General features: G+C 36.9%; 1 protein-coding gene across 3 annotated transcripts in view; it reads left to right on the forward strand.

The window, feature by feature from the left end:
- LOC127618012 (WD repeat- and FYVE domain-containing protein 4-like) overlaps window positions 1–21,922 on the forward strand; it is a 61,618-nt gene extending 39,696 nt beyond the window's left edge. For all 3 annotated transcript variants that reach the window (XM_052090221.1, XM_052090222.1, XM_052090223.1), the window contains exons 44-62: window positions 354–502; window positions 1,070–1,190; window positions 1,314–1,399; window positions 1,490–1,552; window positions 5,516–5,558; window positions 5,954–6,073; window positions 6,192–6,309; window positions 6,953–7,062; window positions 8,171–8,324; window positions 8,499–8,590; window positions 9,568–9,780; window positions 10,966–11,098; window positions 11,842–11,999; window positions 12,178–12,336; window positions 12,781–12,960; window positions 16,295–16,477; window positions 16,933–17,029; window positions 17,712–17,832; window positions 19,356–21,922. In XM_052090221.1, the coding sequence (XP_051946181.1) occupies window positions 354–502; window positions 1,070–1,190; window positions 1,314–1,399; window positions 1,490–1,552; window positions 5,516–5,558; window positions 5,954–6,073; window positions 6,192–6,309; window positions 6,953–7,062; window positions 8,171–8,324; window positions 8,499–8,590; window positions 9,568–9,780; window positions 10,966–11,098; window positions 11,842–11,999; window positions 12,178–12,336; window positions 12,781–12,960; window positions 16,295–16,477; window positions 16,933–17,029; window positions 17,712–17,832; window positions 19,356–19,422 (2,367 nt within the window). In that variant the 3' untranslated portion in view covers window positions 19,423–21,922. The remainder of the gene's footprint in view (window positions 1–353; window positions 503–1,069; window positions 1,191–1,313; window positions 1,400–1,489; window positions 1,553–5,515; window positions 5,559–5,953; window positions 6,074–6,191; window positions 6,310–6,952; window positions 7,063–8,170; window positions 8,325–8,498; window positions 8,591–9,567; window positions 9,781–10,965; window positions 11,099–11,841; window positions 12,000–12,177; window positions 12,337–12,780; window positions 12,961–16,294; window positions 16,478–16,932; window positions 17,030–17,711; window positions 17,833–19,355) is intronic.
- Window positions 21,923–23,612: the final 1,690 nt, after the last annotated feature.

Below are 23,612 nucleotides of genomic sequence, written 5' to 3' on the forward strand. Positions count from 1 at the left end.
AGTTTCACAAACATGCCATCGATTCAGCATTTTTTCTTTTTCTCCCTTTAATTTTGGTCACTCCACCATGTTGTTTAGGTAATGAAGTAGTAACAGTGACCAACCAACACCAAAGTAGCACTTTGACACATAAGACCCAGGGCAGAATTAGAAAGGCAAGCTGCAGTGACGCTTTGTACAACTGTTGAAAACTATGTGTTTGTTTATTAATTGTATTTGGTGGCATGTAAATGAAATTACAATTTCCTTTTTACTTTTTTTTTGTTTAATAGCTCAATGCAATACAGTGCACAATACATATTCCTGTATTAGCTACTTGAAACATGTGTTCTAATGTGATGTGTCTGTCTCAGGTCAAAGCCAAGCAATGCGTGGTGGTCGTCAGTGGTCACGTGGTGACTGAAGGGGTGCTGTTGTTTGGGAAAGCTGACCTGTACATATGTGAAGGCTTCACGTTGACCTCCACAGGAGATGTGTGCTGTAGAATCCATCATCAGACCAAGTAAAGCTACTGTTCTCTCTTAGCACTTCTCTCCAGCCAGCTGTCTTTAGTGGCCATCCGACATCTTGCAGTATATACTCTGGGGTTAAAAAAAACTCTGAGACCACTAGTTAAAATGCTTCTGTTTTTGCTGTCTTTTCTAAAAGAATTTTCTTTTTTATTATAAATAATTTTATCAGCATAACATTTTGTGTGAAAAGTTGAAAAATGTGCTTCAGTGGAAGTAAGAAAATCTGGCATTTTATACAAATGAGTTAACAAGGTCAAAATTGTTTATTTGTTCAGTGACATATATTAGATTTGAAGATGAATATTTATTAATTTTACATCAAAACTTAAAAGGTTTTGTATATTCAAACTTTTGAACCCCACTGTTCCTATACATACATATACTGTACATATAAAAATGCACAATTCAGCGATAAGCTGTTGTTTTAGTAAAACATGATATTAAAAGTTATTATGATTTTTTTTATATTATCTATGAGATAGAACAGTTTTATTTACAGTATTTGTGATTGGATACACAGTATCTTAGTATCTTAATGTTTTCTGAATTTATTCAAGTGTGAGAGACTCTTATATTTGCAACATGATGAATAAAGAGAAAAGCTCTATGAGCACGAGCTGCAAACGCTGGTCATATGATGACATCAAAGAGACCAGCTTCATGCGCTTCCTGCTTGAGGTGAGAATCAAGGAGTAGCAGTGTTTTCCAGAGTTATTTATTTGCAGTGCATTTATTGGCTATTAGTTTGTTTAATGGTAATTTGACTTTTTTATTTTTTGGTTTTGTGTCTTGTTTCTTTAGGACAATGCTCTGGAAATATTTTTGAAGAACGGGACTTCAGTATTTCTGGTATTTTTCAACAATGATCATGGCAATGCCTATAAAAGGTAAAGTGAGAGAGTGTTTGTGCATGTAAAGAACTGTGTGTGAGGTCGTACAGACCAAATTTATTTATCTTGAGGTGTTCTTTTTTCCAGGCTTTGCTCTCTTGTCACCTCATTAAAGGGAAGAGGGGTCTCAGAGACAGTACTTAATGCTAGGTGAGTGTCAAAACTGACAAAATACTATAATTTACTAGTTATTCCACACTGCTGCCACTTTATTGAGAGACTGTTGTATTGCAACAGACAGTGTTTAGTGGTTTCAAAGTGTTCAGAAAAGACATTCTCATATGTGTGTGGTTTAAGTATTGATAGGAAGATTCTCAATCCCCTAAACAATATTCAGGAATTACACTGAAACTATAAAATTATGGCATCTTCAGCACTTCCTACCAATTAAAACAGCTTATGTAACTGTTCAAAGTCAAAATCAGCCAGGTTATCTCACGATTTTATAATTGTTAATTATCTGTAAGGGTACAATAAGCTTTCTCCCTGTTCGTTGCTTGAGATTTTGTTTTGGTTCAAAGTACTACTCCTTTACTCACCATTTCAGTTTCCTCTCAACTTAGTTTTATTATGTTTAGTTTTCCTGAAGAGAAAATGGACTTAATATCAAAGCTGTCCTCATTTTTTTTATATATATTTGAAAACATATTTTAAATAAACAACTTGATTTTATATATTTATAACAATTTATATTTGATAATGTATGCTGTCATTGGTCACCAAGTGTTCCCACAATTTTTAATCACCTTTGTGCCATCTAGTTTATAGTAATTATAAACTAATTAGAAAGCTACTGTTAAAAATAGTTTTAGATGAAGTATTCATGTTAACTACATTAAAGGAGCAATATGTAGCATTGACATCAAGCGTTTAAAATGGGTACAGCAGTCCAAATTCAAAATATTGGAGAGTGTTGTCTCCCCGCCCCCTCCTCCCTAGACGCCAAATGCGGGTTGACAGGTTGAGGACACGCAACAGGAACAAGCAAACTGACAATGTCAAGCGACGAGCCTTACGCTCCAAGTTGATCAGCTAATGTATACGTTTGCAATGTTTTTATTTTTTGCAAATTATAAACCAGCTTGTGTGAATTTTTGAAAACTGTCAACGTTAGCTAGATGTACTGCTGGCTTCCATGGCTGCAGCTCGCTGTGTTTGCCTGCTAACTTTTATCAAATCTGGCAACCCGGGGTGTCAAATTACTATTGGGAAATGGGCAGCGGGCTTGATCACACAGGCCAAAACACAAACAGAAATTCCAGCCCGCAACATACATTTAGAATATACTGGCTTTACCATTGCTTTTGGAGAAGCCACTATTTCAAGTTGGCATGTTTCCTAAATCTCTGATAACATATCTCTGAGATACAAATGTTAAAACAGTGTTAACATTATGTAGTATTAAGGCTGTATAAAAAACATTTATTGATATCTCCAGCAGGTCTGCCTTGTTCTTTATTGGAAATTTGAGGTGAGATGGTAGTCTGCTGCCACCAATTTTCTTGATTAGAATGCTACTGTGTTTGGCGAGATCAGCCCTGAAAAATTACTCTTCCTTTGTGACCGACCAAAAAGTTTTTTTTCTTCTGAACCTTTGCCCCTCCTCCTTGCATCTCTCTAGACAAGATTGGAACAAATCTCCCTCTCTCACCAAATACAGATTTCCCATGGTCCCAGGGTGTCCCAGGGTTGCGTTTGGTGTTCAGCTTCTTCAAGTTGGTTGCATGTGGATGCACTCGGGTAACTCTGTTAGCAAGTTATCAAAAAGTCCCAGATTTGTCGGGGAAACCAAGGTGGGAGGGAGACTGGTCAGACAATTCATACCCAAGTTCAGAACCTGGAGGCTTCTCAGACTTCCTATTACAGGTGATAAACCAGCAGAGTCTAGTTTGTTGTTACAGAGGTTGACCAGAGATCCTAAGCATCCAATGCTTTCAGGCAGCTCCTCGATCTGGTTGCTGTGAAGATCTAGCCAATGGAGACCGGTGAACTGTCCAATTAAATTTGGGGTTGTTTTCAACTTCCAGCTCAGATCAAGTTTTTCTACGTTGCTTAACTTTAGGAGGCATTTGAAAAATGTGGTGTTGCTAAGATCAAGCCGTAGCTTGCCCACTTTTGTAACTCGTAGAGCATTTGAAGACATTTTAAATGTGAAATTCATACCATTGGCTGCGCCTACTCTCTTCCCTTTAGCCATGGAGCTGTAGTGACAGAGATGAATGGTTAAGCATTTCTGAGGCAGCAATCTGATTAAGTCTTCACCCAAGTCAATTTCATTATCTCAGGACCACATAGCTTTAAACATGTACAACTTAATGATGGGACAGTTTAGTTGTTTGCTCAGGGATGAGGTATCATGTTTACCCAGTGGCAGTATTTGAGGGGCTTGCAGAAGTGTCGGGCCATTTGGGAATGACTCACTCACCCAGTTCACCCTAAAGGGATCTTTTCGGATAATGCCATTCTCTAATTAAGGCTAATACCAGATAACAGTTGGTAAGGTGAAGACTGAATGCATATTGTGGGAAAGACATATTAAATCTGTGTGTGTTTCAGCTGATTGATCCAGGGCAGCGCTAGTATTCTGTGTGACTATAAAGAGAGTCAGATCAGTATTTTGATAAATGACACTGGAAAGAGATTTCAACTCGCACTCCTCATATCTGCCAATTAAAAGGAGGAGTGGCTGCATTGTAAGCCCTTTGGCGACTCTTTAATCACATCGGTAGATGGGCTAATATGGTTCATTCCTTTCTACTAGACCTTTATTTTTGAATCCGTTGCATCTGAGAGGTGCAATTACACAGAGCTGACCATTGGGCTGATCCATCTTCATGCTTTTTGTGATTTACTGATTCTGAAACTCTCCAAACTCTGAGAAAATTGGCTGTTGTTATTATTTTCGTGACATATGAAATATAATAGATGCAGCTGAGCTGCTGCATGATTTAAAACCTGAAGTATATATATAATAAATTGTCGCTAATTGACAAATAGACTAATTGAGAAATCTCTTGATTGACTGTTTAGTCAGGGAAATCTTTCAGTAGCATAATTCTAATCCTGTGCCAAAGATATGAGTGATTACTATACCTAAAACTGAATACTAAATTGGTCAGAATTTCTGGTGTTTGTTTAATCTCATACTGTTGCAAACCCTACCTGTGACAGGACCCACACAAAAGAAAGACAAATCAGAAAGAGTGCTGCAGCACTCCCTCACATTACATTTCCACAGTGTTCTCTGAAGTGTACATTGGCAAGTTAGTTTTAGGTTAAGAACAGTTTCAGTTCACGATTGCCTCGCTTGAACTGACTCTCCTCTCTCTTTTATTTAATATGGGAATAATTGGTGATAAATGATTTACATTTGGAGCAGACCTTAGAACAGTTTTACTAGTTACTGTTTCGCTGCAAAATATTCTGCATGCATGCGTATCAACAATCAGGTGTGATTCTGCATGTGCTGGAGTAAGAGTGAAGCTTGTAATCTTGTAATTCAGTTATCTGTGTGATGGAGCAAACAAACTTCTTTATTAATAAATTGCTCTTTTAGGGGCAGTGGTGGCTCAGTGGTTGAGGCCCAGAAGGTCGGGGGTTCAAGCCCCAGCACTAGCAAGATGCCACTGTTGGGCCCTTGAGCAAGGCCCTTAACCCTATCTGCTCCAGGGGCACCATATCACGGCTGACCCTGCACTCTGACCCCAGCTTAGCTGGGATATGTGAAAAGTAATACATTTCACTGTATATATGCAAAAAACTGTGTGTATAATGTGTGACCGAAATAAAGGATTCTATTCTAATCTATTTTCTGTTTATATTCAAAACCTATAGATGGCACTATTTACCTCTTTAGTAGGGAACTTCCTACTTGAAGAAAAGCTAACTTTTGTTTTCACAAAAGGATGTTTCCTATGGCCCTTGTCTTTAATAAAAGACAGGCCCTCCTTGGTTTAAAACAAATAACAACTTTCTGTCCCATAACCTGTTACCATGCAACCAAAGCAGACTTATGATGACTGGTTCATAATTTTGCATATTCACTCTGTGATCATTAACAAGTAAACAGCTCTGATAGCATTACATGTCAAACAGTATTTTACTTTCTTACAGAAAGACGGCAGCAGCTGAGAAGACTGTCTTAATGAAATGGCAGGTAATGTGTGTGCTTTAAATGAATTTCACTATTCTTTAACTGTTGCATTTATTGTGAATGTATTGGATGTAAAGTCATGAAAAAATTATGGAAGATTCTATAGTGAATTGAATTTGTTTAGTAATGCTTGAGCCAAGCATTACTAAAAATAAAATATTTCAGTGACTGGAAATTGCTCTTTATGGGTGCAATCTCCATATCCAGTAATCTTTATATTAATATATTATTAATATATAATTCGTCAAAAAGTGAGAGAAACCTGCTGATTCTTTATACCTATGTAAATGCAAAAGTGACTTTTCGGGGTTTTTTTTATATTTGGATAGTCGAAAATAGGCAATTTCTTTGTTTTTATTTTTTTTCTGTTTCGAATGAACTAATTTTCTTTTCCATAGAGGGGTGAAATTACTAACTTTGAATACCTTATGCATCTGAACACACTTGCTGGACGGACATACAATGACTTGATGCAATATCCTGTCTTTCCATGGATTATTGCTGATTATGAATCAGAGGTAAAACGAACAAATACATGCTAACCTGAAGCTCTTTAATTTGAGGGATTATTTAGCACACCAGATTGTGTTGAGATGCCACTTACATTTCATGACATTCTCATTCACTGCTTGTTAGAATCTGGATTTATCCTCTCCTGCTACATTCCGAGATCTGTCTAAACCAATGGGAGCTCAGACTGAGAAGAGAAAAGAGAAATTCATTCAAAGATACCTTGAAGTGGAAAATAATGATGGTAAAGTATCACTCCTAGTGCTCACTATTTCTGGAATTCCCTGCTTTATATGGCAGGGATTCCCAAAAGAGAGTTTGTGAAAACCCAGGTTTTGCGAACACCCAGGTTTTACCAATGTATACTCTAATGTATGCGCTTGGAAAACAAAAACAAAAATGCAAATGTATTAATTAAAATGTAAAAAGAATATTAAGAAGACAAAACTATAGAAATATTTCACAAATGAATGTGGAAATATGTGATATTCACATATATGATATTTATAAAATATATGATATTTTTTATGAAGGTTAACATATTATATAATCTCGGGGGGTAATGTAGGTACAATAAAATATGCTATTTGAGGTTTAGCAGACACAAACGTTTTGGAACCCCTGTTTTGTGGAATCAATTCTACCTACATCACTTAACTTGTGACTGCACGTGGCTGTAGATGAATTTTTTTTTTGTTTGTTTTCTTATCCAAATCTAAATTAAGAAATCGAATTTAGCCCAGTTCAGCCGACAAGCATAAGGGCTGAAACAGGACTGTTATTCAGAACAAAAACATTCCAGGGCCTGCAGGACTGAATGAAATGATCAAATAAATGAAAACATGGAACAGCTGCCTTCATCTGCTTGGTGAATGTCATGATTACAGGTGATCTGTCTGCACAGTGCCATTACTGCACACACTATTCCTCAGCCATCATAGTGGCCTCATTCCTGGTGAGGATGGAGCCTTTCTCCCAGACCTTCATCTGCCTGCAGGTAAACTTTCTCATACTTCTTAACACCTGTGTGGCTGGGCTTATACAGCATAGTACTGCTTTGGCATTGCAGTGACATTCATTGCTACATTTATTGATATAATATGTGTTAAAATATTCTATTAAAATATTTTTTTTCCGAATAAGTTTGCTTCATGAAATAAGCTTAATTTTTTTTTGTCTTGTTTGATTTTGTGTCCTTTCTATTATTTTCATAGCAAAAGTGAATTAGGTAAGCTTTTAATATCTATGCAAATAAATTATTTTGCATCCCTTGCATGCAAAACCGTATTTAGTTTTTAAAGAATATTTCATTCATTCACAAGGAACCAACTGATTAAAATAAAATGCCATGCATATTTCATAGTCTGTATAATGTAATGCAGACATTAGGATAAAACGTTGCAATGATATTTGCTTCACTTGAGCAGCTTTCCTCTGTACAGTAATATTCATAATAAGATTTGTGCCACTAACAGAATATTACTTTCATTCAATGAGCCGATTTTCTTTTACAGCAAATTATATAACTTCTCCTGAGATCTTCATCAGGACATAAATTCCCTTGAAAAAAAAAGCCTGAATCAATTGCTTGAACATGTCTCAAATATAAGCAATTGTTCCTTAAATTTGATTCATATACACACAAGGGAATTTTGGAGTTCTATCCAGAGTTCTCAGTTTCTTCTAGTGGAGCTCCCAACCTTTTGCATTGAACAAACATACATATGATAATGCATCTTTTTCAACCTCCTTTTTGTAATGACCTGGTCTAAGTCCAGACATAATAATAATAAAAAAACTCCAGGGTTGAGGTAAAACGATCAGTCATACAAAAGGACAAAATTTTGTTTAGCAAAAAGAACCTCAAAAATGCCTCAGTAGCCAAATAGACAAAACAACAAAACAAACAGCAATCTCTTTGATCTAAATTCCCTCTAGACAATACTTGACATGGGTTAGAAAACCCATTTGTAATGTTTTATTACTTCTTTTAATGACTCCTTGTCTTTTTTCATTGTGTCACTTTGCTTTAGAAGAATATTCAGCAATACCACTTGCTAGACTTTCATAGTCGTAATTTTGGTGGTTTATAACTTTTGTTGCAGGGTGGATCTTTTGATGTTCCAGAAAGGATGTTCCACAGCATTCAGAAAGAGTGGGAATCTGCATCTAAAGACAACATGAGTGATGTCAGAGAGCTCATTCCTGAGTTTTTCTATCTCCCAGACTTCCTTGTCAACTCCAACGACTTTGACTTTGGTAAGACATCAGCATAAGCTCAACAACCGAGAGCCTTTAGAATGGAAATTTAGTTTTTCATGATCTGTGTCAAATACCGTACAATCTGTTGATATTTTATTAGTGGATGCTGTAATAAACTATTAAATATTTAACCATATTTATAAGCCTATAAATTGGGTTTTGATGATGCAGGTTGCATGCAGGATGGGACACCATTAGGTGACGTGGTTTTGCCGCCATGGGCCAAAGGAGATCCACAGGAGTTCATCAGGATTCACAGGGAGGTCAGTATCTCTATACTAGAGAGTAACCAATTTAGTTAGAAAAGTGTGAATACTGGAACAAAAATATTGGTCAAACTGATTATCGGTCTTTCTCTACTCAGAGTGTACCAGGCTGTCTTTATCAACCTCAAAATGAGCCTTAGACCACCCACATCACAATGTTCTATTTTGCATGAGATGTACAAAGAGGGCCAGTGCAATCACAGAACAAGCACCATTCATTTCCAGCTATAGTTGGCTAGAGTCAAATAATGTTTGGAGCTGCTTTATATTTTACATTTCTTGAGATAACAGTCACTTGTTGAGTTCATCAAAAAAAGCCCCGTTTCTCTGTTTAACACCATTGTAATTACAAGATAACAGCGCCAATTCAGCACAAGCACAATATCATCACTCTCCTTTAACTCCATTACTAAAGCCTTCTGGTTATTGGAATGAATGCTTTCTTTCTCACTGTTACGCCTGCAGGCACATAAGGACCAGGCTTTATCAGTTCCCAATCTACAGAGCAATATTTGTATAATTTCCTAATGGCAAAAAATGAGCTATTCTGTCTGCTCGTTTTCCTGCATATGCAAATGAAGGGTAATATAGGGATCTTCCACAATTTAGAGCTTAGAACTCTTGTGATTATTGTTGTTATTTTAAGTGCGTTTTTTTGAATTTGTATGTGTTTGTTATGTTTGGACACTTTAGACTTCTCTAAAATACTTTATTTTGAATAAAATATGGGACAAAGTAACTTAGTAAGATAGAATAGGAATACTAACTTTTGGAATGCAATTTTTTAAGATGTAATTGTTTGAACTGTAATCAGTACCCCTGATGTATTTTTTACATACTTTATTGTGCAATATCTTTGACCTGATATTGTTAAACCCAGCTTAATTTCTACAGAAATAAAAGTTATGGCATCTCTGATAGTGTAATAGTTCCTTTCTAGACCTGCTGACTGACTGAGTTTGCATTCTCTGCAGGCTCTTGAGAGTGATTATGTGAGTGCACGTCTGCATCTTTGGATTGATCTGATCTTTGGCTACAAACAGCAGGGTCCGTCTGCAGTGGAGGCCCTGAACAGCTTCCACCCTTACTTCTACACTGACAAACAAAATACAGAGACCATGAAGGATCCTGTCATGAAAAGCACTATCCTTGGCTACATCAACAACTTTGGCCAAATGCCAAAGCAGGTAAACGTATTGAGTTGTGTTTAAATAAAATAAGGTTAATTTGTTGAATTTGTTTTTATTGGCAATTTTCACCCCCCTGTGAATTAAGTTTTGTGGCTTTTAGTCAGTGCCTATTATCATTTAACATTTGAGCAACATTTATTGAGTCTGATATTTGCATATCTGCCAACACTCCCGATTTAACCGGGTTACTTCCATTTTTAGACCCCTCCTCCCGCTGTAATCCCGATTTACAATTTCTCCCAATAAACTCACAATTTTCCGCATCCACACTTTGCTCATGAGAATGTATTAGATCTCCAGGTAGGCCACCCATCCCATAAAATACGGTATCGTCCCACGTTGAAATATGAAATGATGCATCCTGTATCAAATCAACACGATTTACCACCTAAGCTGGTCAGATGGCGACTCCATCATTCATCATGGTTTTATGGCGAAATAGTTCCAGATCGTTAATGTAGCGTTGATAAAAGTTGGAATTGTATCATACAGTGGTTAGGGGTCATCTGAAAATTCCACATATTGTGCTGAAAAGTGCTAATAATGTGGAGGGTATGGAAAGGGACTGTCTGAAATGTCCACACATTGTGCTACAACTGTGGATTTTCTTTATTTAAAAACGGAAGGTTCTACAAAATTACACAGCTCCAACAATGTATGAATACAATCACTGACTCATAAAGACAAAAGATACAGTGAAGGGTAAAGGAATGTAAATAATGCAAATAAAAAAGGTAAAATACATATAAACACATTATATTTTCATGGGTCAGAAAAATTCTCAGCAAATAATAAAGGAAATACATTTTTTTTATTATTTATAACTCAAAAAGCTTTTATTGCTTAAACTTTGAAGGATGTGGTAAAGATCCATCTAAATTCATTGTAAATTTCTTGTTAATATTCATCTTCAATGTAGTATTACTGAGCAATACTGCCGCTCACTATATGCGTATTATGCAGTCTGCATAGTGCACCAACTGGGCACCAGAAACTCCACTGGCAGCCGTTCCTCTCACATACGAACTGCATACCCAACCCACCCCCCACCACCAAAATCTCCCTATTTTTCACATTCTGATGTTGGTAGGTATGTATTTGGAAGATTTTCTCCTGTATTGTCATTATTTATTGTGATTCTGTCAGTTAAATGCCATACTGACAAAAACTTTATATTTCCAGCTGTTCACAAAACCACACCCTAGTCGTACATCTCACAAGAGCTCTGCTGGGAAAGAGACATCGGTATCAAGTCAGATAACCCCCTTTTTCTTTAAACTGGACAAGCTCAAGCCTTCCGCTCAGCCTATAAAAGGTACATGATGAACTGCCAAATCAAGAATGTGCACAAATTTGTTGTAGATAAGACCCTCAATTTAATCATTCACAGTCACCTTATTGTTTTATTCCATTCCTCAAAATTTTTTTACAAGATGGGACCATGTCTACATGGAGCAATAGGGGCCGCGAGGCAGAAGATGCTGGCTAGACTTTTCACAGGCTCATTTTCTCAGTCATCGTTCAGCTCCTGCTATTTGTTAAGCCGTTCTTGATGACACTGCCACTGAGGCTTATTTAATAATCTGAACATCCCAAAAGGATCTCTCCATAAAATTAGATGAATCTCTTTTGCTCTGTCCATTTTATCTCACTCTATTGTCTCACACTCAATATCTCTTTCTCATATCATGTGTTACTTTATCATTCCGATCAGTAAATCCAACATGGAGAGATTTAAAGGCCATCTTGAGAGGAATTTGCAATTGTCTCGCAGGATTTGTGTAGATTCCTGTTACTGTTCTACTGAGTGGCATATCCAAGCATGAATAGCTCATCTTAAAGCAGAAAAGAATGTGAATATTTCTACACCAGTTTCACCTGTCAAACTGAGATAGTGTTGTTCCAACATATTTTACACATGGCGAATAAACTATTAAAAATTCTTGGCTCAAAAAAGTGTATAGTTGTGTTCATATGCAAGATAGATATAAGAGCAATGTGAAAATTGATTGTCACAATATGTTGATAAATCTGATGTTCTTCTGTTACTCTTTATAGAGCTCACGTTGGGGCCTGTAGGTCAAATAGTATGTAGAGAGAAGGATGTTTTGGTTGTGGAAAAGAACAAACTTCTCATCCCTCCCCAGAGGAACACATACTTCTGCTGGGGCTCGTATGACCAGACCTGCTCGTTTGGGACCTACACATCTGAAAAAGTTTGTTTTTCTAATTCTAGATTAATTTGTAGACTTGTAATCAGGGATTTTGCTCCATCAGTTTAAGCAACGGCCCTGTCTGTAATGTTCGATGTCATCAATTGAATGATTGTTGATGTTTTAACAAGTTTAAAATTGTGATTGTTATAGTCTGATAGCTTTATTGCCTGTGGTTCAGAGCTTTGGAGTGTGCGAGGATCTTTCAGACTGGGGAGAGACTGTTTGTGCCACCTGCCCCAACAGTTACACCATCATCACGGCCGGGAGCAGCACTGTGGTGTGTGTGTGGGATGTATCCATCAGCAAGGACAAACTCAAACACATGACACTCAAACAGGTTAGAGTCACACTTTTTATTTTTCTTAAAAAGCCATGTTCAGGGTTAGCATAGGGAAGCACAGAAAGTTCTTCAGATTTATGCAGAATTTGAATGAAGTTGTACAGATCTCCTGCCCCATGCGTGTTTGTTTATTAAATATTGTAGGTATTTATGTCATTGGTTAAGAGTGTAACTCTCTCGGCTCTGTTTAAAACATTTTACCATGTATAAATGCATTCCACAGAATTCTGCTGTTTTTCCACTCTAAGTTGGTCCATTGAAAGCAAAAAATGTTTTTACAAATTTGGGTCTGGCAATAGGTCAATTCAATTGCTACATGTTTTTAAAAAAGGAAAGCCTTTGGCATGTTTACAGTATTGCATGTATAATACTCTAGAATTCAAACGGGTGATTTTTTTTGATGATCTAATGTTCTGTGTACTCTGATTTTCCCCTTCCTAGACTTTGTATGGACACACAGATACAGTGACTTGTCTGGCAGCATCAGAAGCCCATAGTGTGATTGTTAGTGGATCACTGGACGAGACCTGCATCCTGTGGGACCTGGAAGAACTTGACTACATCACACAGTTACTAGAACATTCCTCTGGCGTTTCTGCCCTGGCTATTAATGACCTGACTGTGAGTACCCTCCAGCAAAAACAAACAGTACTTGTATAGAGGGTCAGCCAGCATTTTTTTAGTCCCCAGATCTCTCCATCCTGCTCACTTACAAATATTTAATCTTGTTAGTGCGGTTCAGTTTATGCTGCTGTCTTGATGACACATTTACCCCTGCTCATTTATACCCAGAGTTGGAGTGTGCCTGTGGGTGGAGGTGTGAAGGGTGGGGTCATCCTTTCCTTCAGACCTGCTTTAACACTTAAACCCCCAGTTTTAACACCCTAACACACTCTAAAACTAACCTGCTACTTTAAACACCAGAAAGAGGCAAACTCTTTGCAAAGAGTTGTAGATGTGTGATTCCAAACCTCCTCCGATCGGTACTAATTCAGCAAATGTAGTCGTTCATGTACCCAAAATCTATTTACAGTTGCTCCATATGTTCAAAGATTGAAAATGTTTATATACTGTATACGAAAGAAGAAAATATATGCAAGTTATTCAAATATTAAATAAGAGTTATATATATATATATATATAGAATGTATTAGGTATTCTTATGGAATAAGTGCCAAAGACGTTTTTAGACACTCAAGTTGTGCTTAACCCTCAGACCCAGTGTAGCTGAATTGCAATGTTTGTTTATAACAATTAAACAATAAAATTTCTATTAAATAAAAAAACTACACAACTGTCGCTGACACTCTGAACATCGATTTGCATATTAAATGTCACATAGTCACCTCAAAGCAAAATGTTCTTGTAAATCTTGATTTTCCTATAGACTGCCATTTGTTTTCTGAAGTAATACAAAATTCACCCCAAAACAATATCACTAGCATCCTAAAAAACGTGATCAGGGTGGGAAAAAAACTAAAATATATCATCAGTCTCCAAACTTTTTTAGGTTTTAAATGCTAAAACAATTGAGATATTGTTCCAAATAAAGACTAAATGTATTTGGACACTTACTGGTAGTTAAACTTCCTGGAACATTTCCATAGTTAATATGATGAACAACACCTGTGGTTACTCTGCTAAGACACTTATGCGAACCTGAGGGGAACATAACGGAACAATTCATCCAAAAATGAAAATAATCTCATCATTTATTCACCCTCAGTACATCCCAGATATGTATGACTTTTGTTCTGCAGAACACAAGCAAAGATATTTTTAGAAAAAATATATCGGCTCTTTTATCATACAATGCATGTGAATGGAAGATCCAAAAAACGCATTATAAAAGTAATCCATACCACTCCAGTGGTTTAATCCAATCCAATTAATTTTGGGTGAGAACAGACCAAAATATAAATTATATATATGAAATATTTTATATATATATAAAATATAAAAATCCTTTTTACAATAAATCTTGACAGCAGAAGTCTCCTTGGAAATCCTGATTTCAATCTTGATTACACTTCCTATCACCATCTAGCGTTCTGCGCATTCCTCAAGCAATAGGAAGTGTAATGGAGCTGGAAATCATGATCATGCCGGAGTTATATTTTGGTCTTTTTTCACCCAAAATCGATTAAATTTCTTCAGAAGACATGATTTAACCACTAGAGTTGTATGCAGGGTTTGAAATGAACTTTTTGGCTAACCGGCCACTGTGGCTAGTAGTTTTCCAAGGTCATTAACTACTCAGCATTTTCACTAGCTAAAATCCCCCACACACACACAAAAAGTGATAAAGGTAACTGGAGACTGTAACTGCAGACATTTCTTTGCACATTTAATTTAAACAAGAATTAAATTAGTTCAGCATGACACATGAGCTAATGGTTTAAGCATCCTATAAAATATCCAAATACAAACACTAGTTTGAAAGGGAGTAGGATCAAGGGGCCAGAGGTGGCTCAGCGGTTTAGGCTCTGGGTTACTGACCGAAAGGTCGGGGGTTCAAGCCCCAGCACCACCAAGATACCACTGTTGGGCCCTTGAGCATGGCCCTTGACCCTATCTGCTCCAGGGGCGCTGTTTCGTGGCTGACCCTTCGCTCTGACCCCAGCTTAGTTGGGATATGCAAAAACAACTGCATTTAATTGGCTCTGTACTCTGCACAATGACAATAAATTTAAATTATTATTATCTTTTTTTAAATTCATGGAAGTTTCAAACCCTTCAAGTTGTTCTTGCCTATGAAAGTTTACCATTGTTCTACCATTGTTTAACAGTGGCATTTGTGATGACAATGTCATTAGGTAAGACTATAGGTGGCTTCACCTTACTGTGGTTATGTTGTTACTGTGTTAATGTTGATAGTCAAAAAATTATTATTATTAAAAAATAAACTGTATTAATTGTTATGAAAAAGCCGAATAGCCAAAACACATTCCTTTAACTACTTTCAAAGTTGAAGCCTAATAAAAATAAAGTCTAATAGATTTAATATGAATCATTCAAGTTACCAGTTAGTGTTACTGGATTAAAAACATATACAGTATTTAATTAAGGATGATGATGATGTGTATTTTAAAAACTGGTGAAGTATTTGTCTCTTCCTTACCTCCTCAGTGCTGTTTAATGTCAGGGTCTAGCAGCTTGAGAGGTTTGACTTCTTCCATATAGCACTTTATACTAGAATGTTCTCTGTAGAATTCAAATGGATCGCATAAGTTTTGTGTTTTCCACCGGCTGGCTAAATATCGTGTGAAGCACAACTAAATCATGCAAGTATCGCTCTGCTCTGGCGATCTTATCTCTGGAGCATGCTGGTGTGCGCTGTGGTAGTTCATGTGGAAGCACGTTTCATTTGCCCCGCACAGATGCACATGTAAGTTTTGAGAGGTATGAATACCATTAAATGTCCTTCAGCAGCATCTCCGAGTCACCCGACATTCACAGAATTTTCAATGCAGGAAAAACCTGAAAAAACGTCACCTGCCAAATTGGCTAGTAAGAGTGACAGTTACCAGCCAAAGCTGATTTTAACCCTCTTTTGGTGGGTTGGCGGTTGTTCATTTCAAACCCTAATTAATTTTTTGCTGCCTTTATGTGCTTTTTGAAAATTCATAGTTTTGGTACCCTGTGAGAACTTACCTGTGAGAACTTACAGAGCTGAGATATTCCTTTTAAAATCTTTGTTTGTGCTCTGCATAAGATACATCCACTAAAAATCACCTTGGGAGTTTTTGGTTAATAGTAATTCGAAAAGTCACATTTATTAATTTGTTTAGAATTATTTGTTTGCAGATGTCACATGGTTTGATATTTTGTTATCTCATACAACACAGTTCATAGAATTTAAGTTTGGCTAAGGTATGCAAATACTTTTTTGGGCCTTTGTAAATAGATATTTACCTGGTGTGTGAAACATTAACTGCCCTTTTGTCCATCTTAGGGTGAGATTGTATCATGTGCAGGGACCTATTTGTACCTGTGGACCATGAAAGGGCAACTGCTGACCTCCATCAACACCTCCTGTGGGCCTGAAGGAAACATTTTGTGCTGCTGTTTCACACAGAAATCCGAATGGGATCCCCACAATGTGATCATCACCGGCTGCGCCGATGGCATCGTCAGGGTACAAGCAGATCCTCAGAATAGGCCTTTTCGGTGCTCCTCTGAAGGCTCTGAGTGAAAGATCGCCATTGCGTTTATGTAGTGAATTTTATAATGAGACTATTTAAATGAGAAGTCTTCTCCAAAGACTACACCTTTGTGTTTAAGCAATACATCTTTCCTGTAGTGTTTCTGCTTAGTAGTCAGGTAATATAGCTGCAAAATATTAAAATATGGTAACTGGAATATTGAAATGGGGGCTCTCATGCTTGGCTCTGGAGTCCCACAGAAGCATTAATAGTTACATGTGCTCACTTTAGATGAGGTGAGAGCAGTTATTAAATCAAAATGCTTCTTAAATTAGGCATCAATTGGAGCCTGGACCTGCGACATCAGTGGCCGGCAGATTTGATTTATGAATACAGCTTCAATTGCAGTCCCCCCTCTTTTTTCATTAGCTGTGTGGTTCTGTTGCAGATATGGAAGACTGAATATACAAGAGTAAAATTACCTGGACTTGAGGAGTGCTCAGTGTCTCAAGGGCATGTTTTGTCATCAGCTCCTGAGGAAGCAGGTAACACTAAAACACTTCACCTTAAGTGCAAAATTGAACTAGAGCATGAATGTGCTTTTGTTCTTGGTCTGCAGTAGCCTCTGGTCATAAGACTGTTATAACCATGAGCTTCCTTAATGGCTCTAATGCGAAACTCTCTTGGAATATTGGAAAATAACTTGCTTTTTGTCGTCATAAGAGTCGTTATTTTCTAATATACAAGTAATGTGTGAAATGAAATCACCAGACCAAATACTAGACATCTTTCAAAACTTCTGTGTGTATATCACATTATGTCTTTTCTTAAGTGTGATGGTGTAGGCACTCCGCCAGTGGTTTGGTTTTGAGCGATCCAAAGAAAAGTTTATAATGATCTTTTGTTTTGTGCAACGCATTAGGGCTAGCTGCAAGGAATTATGGGGCAAAGTTATTAAACATACAGCCCGTAAACACTGATGAGCAATTTTGCTTATGTAGGCATGCAATTTAGAAAGCAATAATAACCCAATCTAATTTGGTACACTTTGGTTACAGCACAGCATCAGCGTGTGTAAGTATCAATGTGTATAAATTAAATTGAGGGAACTGAGTGTAACAGTGAAGGCTTTATATTAGATGTATTTCTCTCAATTTAGCAACATGCTGGCCATAAATAATCTTGCTGTCTCATATCTCACTCTTCTCTTGCTTTTGTTTTTCTCAGACGGCAACTTGAGGAAGTGGGAAAGACACCTGGTGCTCTGTCGAGAGTTAAATCGCAATCAGGCTACCTCACGTCGACGCTGCAAAAATAACCCTGCGGTTACTGCGCTGGGCATATCAAGGTATTGAGGCCAAAATCTGGTCTTACAGGACTATTCCGAGTTCAGTACAAGTTAAGCTGTCAATACAAGTTGTCCCTTGTTTACTGTAAAAAAAGAAACATCTGGGTGACAGTGAGGCACTTAGAATGGAAGTGAATGTGTCAAATCTGTAAACCTAAAAATACTCTAGCCATAAGATGTAAACAACATGCATACTAACAGGATTTTAGGGTGATATGGACATGAACTAACCTTTCCTGTGAGGACCTATATCCAATTTTCAACTTTGTTGCCATGACGACGTAATGCTGTAAACACTAAAAACCCAAAAATCTGTAGAAACTGTGATTTTTAAAGAATATTTACAGCTCAAGAAGAATCAATGTAAGAGCTTTATAAATTGAAGTTAATTTCTGCCTTTAAACACTCCAAATATTGGCCTCATTCACGTCTATTATAAATACCTCACTGTAACCTCGATTTTTGCTTCTTTTTTTTTTTTTTAAGGTGAGACGGGTCGAAAATAAATTGTGTGGTAATCAACTTTATGCCAAAAATGCTGTCGATTGAGCTTAACTTCTACTGTACCTGTAATATTCCTTTAAAGAGTTTTTAATGGATCGTCTCAGTTTTCAAATGATTCAGTGAAGTTTTAAGATGAATCCTGCACCAACATATTACAGTAAGTATACAGCAAGCCAGAGTTTTGTTGAGGGTTCCCATGGTTATGATGAAAAACCTGGAAATTTCATGAAATATTAAGTGTGAGTTCATGGCTTGGAAAATAAGTTTAATTAGTACAATCTTAAAATTTCAAGTTGGGAAATTTCAATAGTGAACAAACATTTTTCTAGTCATGCTTTGATGTAAAGTAATTCATTAGCTAGATATTCTTCTTTTTGTGTGTGCGTGCGTGCGCGGGCGTATAGAGTAAAACTCGCTTGTAAACCAGCATAAAAACAGTAGTCTGTCCTAAGAGGGTCTTTGTGGATGCATTTGTACACTAAGTATTATCATTTAAAACCATTAATTCCAAAGAATGGTGCATGGCATGCAAATAGACATCTGGGCCAGCAATCTCATTAAAATGAGTTTATAAAATATTCATCCAGTAATCATGAACAACTGAAAGTCATCAAACTATTTTGGTCATTAAGTGTGGGAACCTGCAGTCAGGTATCTAACTTGGTAATTTTGATTACTGATTAGCAGTGTCTATTCATTTCAAATGACGTTTCTTATGAAGATGCAATACAGTGTAAATTAATTTCTGTGGCACGTTTAAAAACAACAGAAGTTGACCACAGTGCTTTCCAGGTAAACTAACTAAGAATAAATAAGCAAAAAATAAGAAGCTTATATACCAACACACATCATACACTCTATAAGACTCATCAACACTATTTTTTTTTTTTATTGCTCTGCCTCAAAAGCAATTATAAAAGTTCTTATGGGATTTAAAAGTCTCAATTGTATGTGATTATCTGATAGATAGAGGTAGATGCATAATTGTAATGTCTGTCCACGCACTCTTGTGATTTCAGGACACATGGCACACTGCTGGTAGGTGATGCCTGGGGCAGGGTGTACGGCTGGACTTGCGAGAGCTAGTTTCTTACCATCAATCAACAGTCAGCCGGCATTACAGTCGGTAGTAACTGCAGTTGAACTGCCACATGCCAGCAGAGTCCAGCTTAAGTGCTGCCTATGTATGCACTTTGCTCTCACCACTTCCAGCAGGACTGCTGACTTCAGGAGACCCGCTGTGGGTCTGCTGAATTACAGTGATGACGCATTCTTTCTTGGACTGAGTGAAGCTTACTGGCCTGGGCTGGAAACCCAACCCTGCTTATTTAAGAAATGAAAGATGATGCCATTTGAAAAATAAAATAAAATCAAGCCCACTGGCAGATCAGTTTTATTGTAAAGTATGTCTTTTCCTTGCTCTCTCTCTCACTGGACTTTCAGAAAGCCAGAATAATGTTATTTTATAACCACCAGAATTCTGAGCCATTTTCTTATGTGCCATTTTGTATTTTTGTTACAAATTACACTGGTAGGCAAATATTTACATTTAATAGGTATGTGTACTTAATAAAGCAGCAGGATTCTGTTTACTAGCAGTTTTTTAATGCTGGTACGATAATGTTCAAAAATATTTTGCATGGCAACACAACTTGGGCAATATGTTGTCACATTGTTGTTTTTAAATCAAAAGCTGATTTTATTGGTTAAACCGATAAAGTTTAATTTTACTATTAATAATCTATACTATTAATAATTACTTGAGTAACAACAATACCAATATCTAAGTACGAACATTTCCACAAAATAATGACACAGTATGTACATATAGTTACTTTACAATTATTACTCAGTAATACATACAAGTGCATAACAATAGAAATACTGTCAAATTAACTGTGACTGTTTAACCTAACAATCAGTAACTAAAAATGAATAAACTGTTTTACTGTGAATAAAATTGCTCATTGTGGTCCTACTATTTTTTATTTTGCAATAACACTTATCTGTAACATTGCTCTACATTTAAAGGGCTGAATCAATCCTCCCCATCCAATTACAGTGGGAGTTTCCATTGGCAATGTGCCCCAGATTGCCGTTAGGGAGGGTGTTGGTCTGTAGAGCTTGCATTTTGAGCATTCCATGATCTAGACAATTCTGAAATAAATACCACTGAATCATGAAGTTTAGTGTAGCCACAGTGGCATGCTGTTTTAATGGTGTTAAGTGTTATTATTTGAAATCCAAAGAAATGTTTCAAAACCCTCTATTGTGGACCTTATGTCTGCACTGAGTAGTTGTATTAACATTTTCAAAGCTTTTACAGTTTTGAATTGAAAGGACATCTGTTGTTTTTATAGTGCGGTAAAGAGCTGGGCATAGAATGCTTAGTTGTTTAGTTCAGTTGTCTTTTAGAAAACATGTTTGTACTGTGCATGCCTAAACTCATTTGTTTTGTCTTTTCACCCTCATTACTGGACAGAATCCACATTATACTAAACCATGTCTTGCGGCAATGCAACAGTTTTAGCCTTTGGGTCAGATTTTAACCCAGCTTCAGATTTGAAATCTAGAAAGTAATGGGCATCTTTAACAAATGAGGTTTAGATGGGTAGCATCATCCATTAAAGGTGCCAGTATTCTAATGGTTCTTATGATTTGAATAGCTTTTTGTTTTTTTATTTTGACCTTGAATGACACTTTTGTTTGCATGCATACATAATAATAGCCAATGTTTTCTGGCATCCTTAATGAATCATGAGCGAATGTGTTTATTCTACAAATAAAGTTTTCTGTGAATTAGCTATTTGTACTCCTGGTCCTCTGGCAGCAGTAGTTGATGTAATGCTTTTGGTAGTTGTCAGGGCTACTGCAGTAGTTAAATCCATAGAATCAACACAGACGCCCATTATGTTTAAGAATATGGGTCATTGCATGCAGAGTAAAGATTTTGCTTTAACAAAATAACATTATATGCTTCAATGCTTTAATCAAGTAGACGCTGTATCCGCAAAGCAACCAGCATTGTGGACGACCCCACACACCCCTCACACAAACTCTTTACCCTCCTCCTGTCTGGCAAGAGGTACCGAAGCATTCGGGCTTGTGTAACAGCTTCTTCCCCCAAGCCATCAGACTCCTCAATACTCAGAGACTGGTTTGACACACACGTGTCCTGAGTTGCACTTTAATTACTGTCACTTTATAACTGTCTGCTACCTCAATAACTGCTATGTGCATAGAACATTATCTCATAGTATGTTATGTTTACATTTTTAGAAACTGTCATCTTTTTGCACTACTGAGTACTGGTCGGCGCTGCACTGTGTCTATTGTCCTGTTCATTGTCAGTAATTTGTTGTACTGTCCTGTACTTTTTGCACATGTTTGCACGTGCACTTTATATAGGTATATGTAGGTTTTTTTATATAGGTATTTTATTTCGTTGTGTTGTCTCATGTGGTCCTGTGTTGGTCCTTTGTTGTTTTTATGTAGCACCATGGTCCTGGAGGAACGTTGTCTCGTTTTGCTGTGTACTGTACTAACTGTATATGGTTGAAACGACAATAAAAACCACTTGACTTGACTTGACATGATTAAGTTTCAGTGTACTGATATTTTCCAAATATCGGTTTGTTTACTGGCTGCGTAACTGTTTGTCATGTCGTCTTATTATAAATGAAATATAAAATCTGTAGTTACTAATAACTGGATTAAAAAGAAAATGTTTTCAGTTATGGCTGTGGCATTCCATTGCCAAAAGAAAACTTGTTTTTTTTAAATGACATTACTCTGTGCTAAGGGTGGGTGATATACCAGTTGCAGTGTTGCCAGATCTCACAAACCAAACTAAGCAATCCAATATTTTCCTGTGTGGAAGGATCAGCAAAAACAAGCATAGAAGTATAACTATATAAAATAATTAGCTATACTTTTCATTACATATATTGCCAAAAACAGTTAAACTATTTCAAATAAACAAATCATTTATCTCAGTGACTATAGATGTAGCCTGTTTACATGCACACAATACAGTATGTTCATAACCCCCACAAATTACCTTATTCAAACAATCTGAATACTCAAGAAACCCGTGTTTACTTGCAACACATAAACATGCATGTGCTCAACACTTGCACAACTGGGTTAGCCGATAAGAACATGTTTACTTGCAATTCAAAATCAGGGTAATGGGCAATAATGCTTAAACTGTTTATGAATTTACCCCGATGATGTAAAGCTGTTTAAAGCATGTACATGGCCACAAATGTTGTCGGCTTATTAAAGGAATATTCAGGGTTCAATACAAGTTAAGCTTGATCAGCGACATTTGTGGCATAATGTTAATTACCATCAAATTGACAATGTGTCAACGCGAAATCCTGTAAACTTTACAGCTCAAATAATACGTGAGTTTTATTTAAAAATTGTAAGCTTCCAATTTCTAAACCCTCCAGAAAATTACCCCATTCACTTCTATTGTATAGTGCTTCACTTTAACCTCTATCTTTGCTTCTTTTCATTTTTTAAAAAGAGAGGGACAAGTCAAAATAAATTTTATGGTAATCAACATTATGCCAACATATTGTTGATTGAGCTTAACTTGTATAGAACCCAAAAACATTCCTTTAAGCATAATCGTTGTAAGCGTGTGCATGTAAATGCGCTCCCTGAAAAAACGGGATATGTTTCATTTAAACCGGGAACTAAAGACATGTTTAGGATTTTGCAACTTTAAAAACTAAAATTCTGGCATTTATGTAACAATATTTCAACTAAGCTCAAAATAATTTATATAATAGATGCATTTTCTCAGACCTTTGGATCCCACTGTATATCCCACTGTAGGCTGTCAGGACCTGTTGCACAAATTATACCTGCCAAAAGAAAAATAAAACTTCTTCCTCTCTTTAGTTATCCAGACATGTTCACTGTGAACTAAGGGCCTCTTCGGCACATGAGTGGGGATGTCTCTGGCTCTCTCAAACAGGCAGAGTGCTGAGAAAAATGCAGACATGAGCAGTGATTACTAGGTGCTCCCACCAGGCCACGCTCCTCTTGTCTCTCTGGGGAAGAGGGATAATTGTAGCTCCCCTCCAACCTTTGGAGACTGCCTTCTCCTAATAGCCGTCATTAAGCAGCATGAATAATCCATCGGTGGGGGCCATGCCATAAAGAAAACGGGGATGAGAATCTGAGAACTATAAGGTTATATCTCCACTGTGCTCTGTTGTGTATAGTGTGATGTACATGGGTGTAATATTCTCACTCTCTTA

The sequence above is a fragment of the Xyrauchen texanus genome, chromosome 24, assembly GCF_025860055.1.
Source record: "Xyrauchen texanus isolate HMW12.3.18 chromosome 24, RBS_HiC_50CHRs, whole genome shotgun sequence".
Lineage (NCBI taxonomy): Eukaryota > Metazoa > Chordata > Actinopteri > Cypriniformes > Catostomidae > Xyrauchen > Xyrauchen texanus.